This window comes from Bos grunniens, chromosome 9 (assembly GCF_055505025.1).
Source record: "Bos grunniens cultivar Pamir isolate PY7600 chromosome 9, Bosgru_T2T1.0, whole genome shotgun sequence".
Taxonomy (NCBI): Eukaryota; Metazoa; Chordata; class Mammalia; order Artiodactyla; family Bovidae; genus Bos; species Bos grunniens.
Window position 1 is genome coordinate 11,065,196 of NC_141173.1, and position 10,160 is coordinate 11,075,355.

The following is a 10,160-nucleotide window of genomic DNA, read 5'->3' on the forward strand; positions in this document are numbered from 1 at the left end:
ATACAATTTCTTTTGCATTTGGTGTCTCAAGAAGAGGTGTGTCCAGGTGCAAGCACTGAGCAGAAGATCCCAAGGCGCAGACTTGTCTCATGAGTATGTGGATGACCAATAAACCCAAGCACATCCTTTTCCCCTCACGTCACTTCCTTATGTTAGCCAACCACTCACGGTGATACCAGTGACATTACGGAAAAGGAAAGATTGGGCAACCCACACTTCCTTTCCTTTCGGTGTCCTTACTCAACAGCCAGCTAAAGGTAGAGAGTGTTGGTAGAATATATGCATATTAAGAAGTGAAACAACACAGTTAACTTTTGTGTGGCATTTCCACTGTTTTGGTAAGAACAAAATACATATGCATGCATGAGCTACAAAATATGAGTTGTGTACTTTCAGTGATTCAGCATTTGAGTTAAATGCTTTTCTATTTGCATTTAAAAGGGCATCGTATGATATAAAGATAAATAGCAAAACATATGCCAGTAATTTAAAAAATTTAATTTTCTTTACTTACAGTGACATTACACAGCTTATATAAAACACCATGAAAAATCAAGAGAACATGCCGGAGGGAAAAGCTTTATGTTTTAGTACATTTCACGACACATTACCCGTGCTTTTTGAACAAGGGACCCTCATTTTCATTTTGCACTGGGCCCTGCCTGGATGAGCCCTCTCTGCAGCCTTCAGAAAATGGCCAGTTTCCTGTTCAGCTGGCCATTTTTACCTTTCTCTATTAGCTTGTCCCTGGCTCTCTATAGGTGGAGACTTGCACTGTGGCACTGGAAACATGAAAGTCTAATCACAAAGAACAAATCTGACTCCATATTGAATCTGTTTCTTTCTCTTTAACTTTTGCCTTTTATTGCTTTTGCTACAAGTTAAGAATATTGCCTACAGCCTGAAATATACAGGGTAGTCCATTCTGAAGGCTCTGACCTTTAAAAGTTATAACAGTTTCTCATTCATATAGAGATACAAAGTTGCAGAACAGAGACTGACCTTTGTCTTGGAAGTTTACAGAAACATCCTGAGCTAATCTATGTGGCCAGCCTAAGAACAAAGGATTCTTGTGCCAAGAAGTTTGCAACAACCAACCAGGGTCCTCCCTCACCTGACCCTTGAAAATGCTTTGCTGAAAAAGCGACTCTCAGAAGGGTTCCGGAGTTGGGGTTTTAAGGGGCAGAGTCCCTTGGACCGCAAGGAGATCCGACCAGTCCATCCTAAAGGAGATCAGTCCTGAGTGTTCATTGGAAGGACTGATGTTGAAGCTGAAACTCCAATACTTTGGCCACCTGATGTGAAGAGCTGATTCATTTGAAAAGACCCTGATGTTGGGAAAGATTGAAGGCAGGAGGAGAAGGGGATGACAGAGGATGACATGGTTGGATGGCATCACTGACTCAATGGACATGAGTTTGAGTAAACTCCAGGAGAAGGTGATGGACAGGGAGGCCTGGCATGCTGCAGTTCATGGGGACTTAACCACTGAACCTCTGTGGAAGTCCCAGAATCTCTTGTTCTTAATTCCCAAAACAGCGTTTTCAGCATTTCAGGATAAAGTATATTTTCTATGTTTCTTTTTCTATATACACTTTTAATGAGATTAGGGAAGTTCCCTTCTACTCCTAGTTTGGAAAAGGGGTTTATTTTTAATCTTTAATTTTTATCTTGTGAAAAATGAAATAACTGTATTTGCATCTTCTCCATTCTTTTTTCTTTTGCTCCACCACCCTTTATATGATAATATGTCTACCTTTATATAAAACACACATGCATTTTCCTATTGGATTTATATATTTAATTGCTATTTTTATCCATTTCTGTGAAAGATAAGGAGTTCAGTGTACCACTTTATCTCTCACTGTTCAGTTCTGTTCTTCCTAAATGTTATTAATTACATCATGGCCATATTGTCTATAGCATTTAGATTCTGTTCTTCAACTATAATGCCTACATTTGTTTTAGTTTGATTCCTAGAGTTAGAGTCAGGATTTACTGCTAGTCTGTCCTTTGTAGTTTTGTTATCCTCTTTTGCTTGGCTAAAAGATGTCCTCTAAAAATTTCTTCAAGAGATGTTCACGGCAGCAATATTCTCTGGGATAGTTTTCAGTTTATACTTGAATAAAATTTGCTGGGTATAAATTCTTAGGTCATATATCCTTTTCTTAGGTCCATATATTCTTTCTTTTTGGACTTTGGACTATTGTACTATTTTTTAGGGTCCCAGGTCAAAGGATTTTTTTTTCCTTTAGTAGATGAATGTTTTGCCTGGAGGTCCACATAACTCTTTCATTATTTCTGAAGTTCAATCACAGTTTCAGGAAATGTCACAGTGTTAATGGGTTTGTTTCATTTTTTTAATTCAAGGAACATGGCACAGCGTTTCAGGTGCAGGTTCAAATCTAGCTTTTGTTTTTGAAAAATGTCGTGAATTATATCTTTCCTGTTCTATTGTGTGTGGGCGTGCTAACTTGCTTCAGTTGTGTCTGACTCTTTTCAATCCCGTGGACTGTAGCCCTCCAGGCTTCTCTGTCCGTGGGATTCTCCAGGGGATCTTTTCCACCCAGGGATGGAACATGTGTTCCGTCCTGCATTGTCAGGTGGGTTCTTTACCACTTGCAACACCTAAGCCCCCTGTTCTATTATTTCAGTTAAATTTTGGTTTTGGTGGTGGTGGGCAAGAGATAGCTGTGTTAGATCTCCTTTTAAAATCTTTATCCCTGGTAGCTCAGATAGTAAAGAATATGCCTGCAATGTGGGGGACCTGGGTTTTATTTTTTATCAAATGGTGACACTAATAGAAAGTAGTTTCCTTATAAGGTGACTAAATAAATTATGGGCTTCCCTGGTAGCTCAGCTGGTAAAGAATCCACCTGCAATGCAGGAGACCCTGGTTTGATTCCTGGGTGGGGAAGATACCCTGGAGAAGGGATAGGCTACCCATTCCAGTATTCTTGGGATTCCCCAGGTGGCTCAGCTGGTAAAGAATCCTCCTGCAATGCAGGGGACCTGGGTTCGATCCCTGGGTTGGGAAGATTTGCTGGAGAAGGGAAAGGCTACTCACTCCAGTATTCTGGCCTGGAGAATTCCATGGACTATGGAATAGTCCATGGGGTTGCAAAGAGTCGGACATGACTGAGCAACTTTCACTTCATGTTTATTATTTTAGCTACTATTATTTTTGGCTCTTTATTATCATTTTACTTGTTGTGTTTCTCAGTCCTGTCTTCTGTGTCCCTTTTGCTGATTTTCCTGGTGTCTGTTATCTTTGGGACTGCTCTCAGTGTGGCCTTCACTTTGGTAATGATTTTGTTTTTCTTGTCTTTCCCAGATACTGCTACTCCTGGTGTCGTGTTTCCAGGCTTCATTGGAGTCCTGCCTCTACTCTGAGCTTCACTTTTATCCTGGCAGCTGCTTCTCAATACATTTATGAATTCATGTTGATATATTGGCTCACAACCTCATCTGTCTCATGGCGACATTTTCATGGTGCCGTACTTTGGGAGCTCTCCTTATGTTACAGCTTTATAAGTGTGCATTATTTTGATTTTGATTTCTCTCTTCCTGATTGATACTGGCAGCTGCAATCTCCTCTGCTGGGGTGTCACACCCCTGTCCTGTCTCACTGACTTGCTATGTCTTACACTTGCAGACCATTTATATGAGTGTTTACTCATTCCCGCCTTCTCTAATTTTCCCTTGTGCCGAATCAGGTCCAGGGAAGCTCCCGCCACTCTCACAGGCACACCCTTCCTGCTGACAGTGCCCATCAAATGGTACCACTTGACAAAATCATGCTTTCTGCTAGGCTTTGAGCTCTGTGGCCACGGCTCTCCTCTCTCAGCATCCTCCAGAACCCATCCTGACTCTCATGCATCTGACTGCTCTTCAACACTAGAGTTTCCGTGAAGATTGAATTTACATTTCTGACTTAGAGAACAAACTTATGGTTGCCTGGGGAGGAGAGGGGGAAGGGTGGAGAGAAGGGAGAGTTAAGGAGTTTGAGATTTGCATGTACACATTGCTATATTTAAAATGGATAACCAGCTAGGTCTTATTATGCAACAGAGGGAACTCTGGCCAATATTGTGTGGCAGCCTGGGTGGGAGGGGTGTTTGGGGGAGAGCAGGTACATGTACATGTATGGCTGAATCCCTCTGCTATCCATCTGAAACTATCACAGCATTGTTAACGGGCTATACCCCAATGTGTGTATATGCTTAGTTGCTCAGTTGTGTCCAACTCTTTCGAGTCTATGGGTCGAGTCTATGAGCCTGCCAGGCTCCTCGGTCCATGGGATTCTACAGGTGGGAATACTGGAGTGGGTTGCCATTGCCTTCTCTGGGGATCTTCCCGACCCAGGAATCGAACCCGGGTCTCCTGCACTGCAGGCAGACTTTTACTGACTGAGCTACGAGGCAAACTCTATACCCCAATGCAAAATAAAAAGTTTGAAAAAAGAATGTGCATTTCTGTCTCTTATCCTCCTTGTTGCTTCTACATGATAATTTAGAGAAGAACTGCTACCCTGACTTGGCTATTTAAAACTGTTTACAGACTTCTTATTTTGCTATTTTGCTATTGGATGGCCTCATCCTGGGCCCGTCTCCCACTCCACCCCACCTTCCAGGCTGGCCTTCATTGTTGTGGTTCAGGAAAGATGCACCCTCAGCCCCTTGCCACCTGGGTAGCCTATACTGCTTGCTGGATGAGGCTCTGAAGAGTGCCTGCGTGTATTAATCACTAACGACGGGCGGAACTTTGCCCTTTAAAAGAAAGGAAAATGTGTCAGTACTTTTAGTCACTCTTGAGAAATCTAATTAGATTTTGAAACTAGTCCTATGGGATCTGAAAGCTCTGTATTTTTATACTAACAACAGAAGAGTTTGCCACTGTCTCCTTGAGAAACGGCAAATCAATGTTCAATTCTGGGCTCACTTCATCTAGAAGCTCTTCAGGCATTTCCTGCTCTCAGGTATGACATTCTGGCTGCAAGACTCATAGTGGTTCTTTAGTAATTTTCTTATGTGAATGCACAGCAGTGGTTTCCTAAACTGAGACTAATACAATCAAGACTAGTTTTACTCTTTCTGTATATAACCAAAGTCTAAGTGAAAAAAGAAAGAAAAGGAGTGTTGCACAGGGGTGCTGTCAGCTCAGTGCTGTGGGAGGGACATGGCCAGGCTGATAGGACTGTAGTCCCTGTTTCTTTGTGCCTTGGTGGTCTGCATGTCTTAGAGGAGACAGGACAGGAAAGAGCCAGGGTGCCTCTTGCACATGGAGGAGGGCACGATGCCGCGATCTTAGGCTCTGGGGTCAGGGTGCCTGGCTTCTAGCCCTGACACAGCCAGCAATAAAAGTGTGATTTGGGAGTAAGTTCTTAATTCTTCTGTGGAGTAGAAATGGCAACCCGCTCCAATATTCTTGCCTGGGAAATTCCATGGGTGGAGGAGCCTGGTGGGCTACCTTCCATGGGATTGCAAAGAGTTGGACCACAGTTGAGTGACTGAGCACGCACACAACTCTTCTGTACCTTGCTTTCTTCTGCAAAAAAGGGAATAAAGATAATAATACTACCTCATCAGGTGTTCTGAGGAGTAAAGTAGGTAATGTACAAAAAGTGTCTGTCAAGTAATATGTAGTGCATACACAATGTTAATCTCATTACAGAGCAGGATGTTACTTTTTAATGAAACCCCAGTGGGAAGGGTCAGGTCTTGCTTGCGGCACACGGGTTCTCTAGTTGTGCTGCGTGGGTTCAGTAGCTGTAGCACGTGGGCTTAGTTGCCTCACGGCACGTGGGATCCCAGCTCCCCGACCAGAGATCAAACCCACATCCCCTGCATTGTATGGCAGATTCTTAGCCACTGGACCACCAAGGAAGTCCCCAGAAGGGTCGATTCTTGATACTGAGACCCTAGAGCTGACTGCAGGTGAGAGGACTTTCAGGGGCAGGCACGGCAGCTGCATATCATGTCCCCTGGCTGTGGTCAGGGCTCATCTCTCTACGCTGGCCAGTGTCTGGGGGCTCAGGCAGCTGCCACCCCAGCAGCAAAAAATGCAGCTGCACCATCACTGGCGTGACTCTTGTAGTTTATGCAGCACTTTGATGTGCACTTTCCTCTTTGCCGCTTTAACAACCCTGTGAGGATAGGTTGTCATTCCCACTTCATGAGACCTCAGCTAAATGACTCACCCATGGTTATGCCCCTGCAGAGATGCAGAAGCCATACTCAGACCCAAGTCTTGGCCGTGGAGGTATCTGGAGATTGGCCACAACAGTCTCTCAAACAGAATTTCCAGCAAGCTCCTCAAATCTCAGGCTCTGTAAGAATGACCAACAGGACCTTCAACATGTGGATTCCTAGACCCATAGCTGGAGATCTGAGGTCAGGAAGGGGCCTGAGAGCTTGCCAGCCTCTTAGAGCGAGGGATCTGTCAGCATCTTCCAGGCCCCATCTGAACTGAACTACATTTGGCTACCATTCCTTTAAAATGGGGTGATTAAGACAGACACAGTCAGTGCTTTTGGGGGACAATCCCCTGCCGCCATGTCACCAGGCTGGCACCCCCATCCTGCCTCTTATGTGGTTTTGCTTGCATGCAGCTTGTACATATCCCCTTATTTATCATCAGCACAGTCTGGGGAGACATCTGATTCTGTGCTTATGAAAGTTCTCTGTTTGACTGTGTCGGTTGCTTGGTCGTGTCCGACTCTTTGCAACCCCATAGGCTGTGGCCCACCAGGCTCCTCTGTCCATGGGATTCTCCAGGCAAGAATACTGGAGTAGGTTGCTGTTCCCTTCTCCAGGGGATCTTCCTGACCCAGGGATTGAACTTGGGTCTCCTGCATTGCAGGCGGATTGTTTACTGTCTGAGCCACCAGGGAAGCCCCGTATTCAACTGACCCAGTTGCATCAAAATTGCATCAAAGTCCTGTGGACTTAAAACAGGCCCAAGTGTGCTCACTTGTGACACTTGCCTTGCACAGCACCATCCTTTCTTCCCAGGCACAGCGCAGAATATTTCCCCACAGCATCTTGGGTGACAAATGCCATGACCATATGTTCAGTCCGTGACTTATTCCTTATCAAATGCTTTTGCTTATCTGTATTACTGGATTCTCAGATCGATCTGGTAAAGTGGAGAGAAGGATTAGTCATTTGTTTACAGAGAGGAGGCAGAGGCTGAGGGAAGCTTGACTGCTATTACCCAGCCGGTCCATGGAGGAGCAGGAAGCAGAGCCCTTTCCCTCTGGCTCCTGGTGCAGGGCTATTCTGGGGACATCAGTTGCAAAACAGACCAGGGAGCATCCATCAAAGTTGCAGAGACTGGAGCCTGCTGGACCTGAACTGGCTCCACACCATCAGCATGCAGCTTCCGTCTCCTTTCTGTAGTGGTACCAGTGGATGACCACTCTGCCCAGTCCTCAGAGCTATGTTCTGAGTATGGATGGTGGAAAGCTGAGTGCGTTGTAAGGTGAGAGCAGCAGGTTTGCCAGGCCCATTTAGCCTTGAGGAAATGAGCACTTTAAATTTGTCTATGGGATGGGCCTTACAGGGAAACACATGCATTTATGAAAAGAGACCCAGCCTGGCAGCTGAACATCTTTGAAGTCAACCAAGAAAACTCATCTCAAGAAGGACTACGGCTTCTAGCAGAGAGAGATGAAACATCAGGGTCTGTTCCTAGTGTTCTCTTCCTTAGCAGTTTTGATCTTTCTTTCCCAAAATAACAGTTAATAACTACCTGTATTGCTCTGAAGGTAAGTTAATTCCTTCTTGGCTCCACTTGATTATTTTTATTAGTGCACCTCTTTGTTTGAACACACAAGGCTGTGTGAATTGGTTAGCAACACACAGTTGTGAATGGGTAGATTCATTAGGGAATTAAAAGATTCGGTCCCAGGGCAAATGATGTCCAGAGCTGGGGGGAAGCCCTGTTCGAATATTTACTTTACCCACGCCCTCAACAGCAGCTGGGGATGGAGGGCATGTAAATCACCAGCTTCAGATGTGGCTTCACAGAGAACAAAGAAGTTTTATGAAAATCAATAGAGTGACTACAATTACCAAGTACATTACTTGAAAGATATTAGGAACCATAAATCAAACATGTCAGCTGGAAAATAATGATAGCTTTCTGTGTAAATGAGAAAGCACAATATCAGTTGAGGAAGTGGCCAGGTTCTCATTCTAAGGTTTCTTAGGAAAATATTAATAAAGTAGTTGCTGTTTGCTTTTTTTTTTTTTTCCATTACTTTTGAAGCGGTTGGTCACAGTCTAACAAAATATGCAATTCTGTAATCACTGACAGACAGTTGGAAGGGAGAAGAAATCCAGTCATGCTGAAAGGTTTGGCTGAAATTGTCTCCACTCGGGTAGCAGAGATAGGTCTGGCTGGGGAGCCTTACTCAACGCCGAGGGCACCCCGGCAGCTTGACAGAGCGCAGGCTGGGCCAGAGCTGCTGCAGGGCAAGTGCCTGATGTGCTAATTAACTTGGCTCTGGGGGTGGCAAGGTTGCAGAGTCTGTAGGAAACCTCTGGTCCAAGCGTCCTCATGATGAGTGCCCACAGCCCTCTTGCCTCTCCCAGGGACACCCCCATGCTCAGACCCTCGAGTCCCTCTCTCCCTTCCCTGTCTGGCCGGTTGGAATTTCTGGCTTGTGGTTGAGCCCCATTGCAACCATGTGGCAGAGTCTCAAGAATTTGAAGGTCGTCTTCTTTGAGGTGAGTCTCCTTAGGTTCTCCAGCTGTTCGTAAGCTTTCACGGTTTCCAGGCCCCCACTCCTGGAAGGCTGGCAGCCAGTGTGGAATATCGTCGTCAGCCTGACTTGTACAGAGTGCGGTGGGACTAGCAACTTTCTCATTCCTGGTATTTCATTTTGTGTGGATAATGAACAACTTCAGGGTCTAAAGCTATCTTATAATAACCTACAATAGAAAAGAATCTGAAAAAGAAGATATTTGTATATCTCACTTTGCTGTACAGCTGCAATTAACACATCATTGCAAAGCAACTCTATTTTGGGCCTACTGTACAGCACAGGGAGCCATATTAAATATCCTGAGATAAACTGTAATGAAAAAAATATAAAAAGAAGGTATATACGTGTATAACTGAGTCACTTTTCTATACAGTAGAAGTTAACACAGCATTGCAAATCAATTATACTTCACTAAAGAAAGAAATTACGAGAAAGAATTACAATGGAACTCTTGTCAAAAACAAGGAAGCAAGAAAGAAGTGCTTCCGGGTCGGCGCCGGCTGCCACCTCCCAGCGCGTCTAGGAGCCATGTCCACCTTGTTCCCCTCACTGTTCCCCCGTGTGACTGAGACACTGTGGTTTAATCTGGATCGACCCTGTGTGGAGGAGACAGAGCTGCAGCAGCAAGAACAGCAGCATCAGGCCTGGCTCCAGAGCATTGCAGAGAAAGACAACAACCTGGTACCTATTGGCAAGCCGGCCTCAGAGCACTATGACGACGAGGAAGAGGAAGATGAAGATGACGACGAGGACAGTGAAGAGGACTCAGAGGATGACGAGGACATGCAGGACATGGATGAGATGAATGACTACAATGAGTCACCTGATGACGGAGAGGTCAATGAGGTGGACATGGAAGGCAACGAACAGGATCAGGACCAGTGGATGATCTAGGTAGACAAGAAAGGGTGGTCTCAAGAAAGGGGGTCCAAGGACCGCCCTGGACCCCCTGCAGAACCAGCTGATCACCCACCCCCATGCCCCACCCCAGTGCCTGAATCCTCATCCTCGGGCACTTCCTCAGCTGCTGCCAGGACCTGATCTTCTTGGTCCCTCCCAGGCCATCAGTCTGCCCTTGAATCCCCCGGGCCTAAGCCCAGCCCCCTCCCTTCTAGCCAGCACGTCACCCATTGTTCGTCAGATTTAGTTTCTTTCTAACTTTCTTTAATAAAGACACAGGACTGATTCCCCCCCCCCCCCCCAAAAAAAAAAACAAGCAAGAAAACTTGGAGTGGGATCTTTAAATATTAAAAGAAAAAAAAAATCTTGCTAACCTAGATTTACATATTCAGCAAAATTTCCCTTTAAAAGTGAAAAGGGTAATTTAAAATTGCCTTTTGAAAGATATTTTTTCAAATAAAAAAATAAGACAATAACTATATTTCAATAA

The 10,160-nt window shown here is 44.9% G+C and overlaps 1 protein-coding gene across 1 annotated transcript; it reads left to right on the plus strand.

Annotated features, from left to right (window-relative positions):
• Window positions 1-9,264: 9,264 nt before the first annotated feature.
• Window positions 9,265-9,955, plus strand: LOC147365572 (anaphase-promoting complex subunit 15). Its single transcript, XM_086316786.1, has one exon. It carries the CDS (start codon window positions 9,299-9,301, stop codon window positions 9,662-9,664), a length of 366 nt encoding a protein of 121 aa, XP_086172912.1. The 5' UTR covers window positions 9,265-9,298; the 3' UTR covers window positions 9,665-9,955.
• The last annotated feature ends 205 nt before the right edge of the window (window positions 9,956-10,160 follow it).

Bases quoted from the DNA above. Each gene is read 5' to 3' on its own strand.
- LOC147365572 (XM_086316786.1), top strand. From the start codon at position 9,299: ATGTCCACCTTGTTCCCCTCACTGTTCCCCCGTGTGACTGAGACACTG.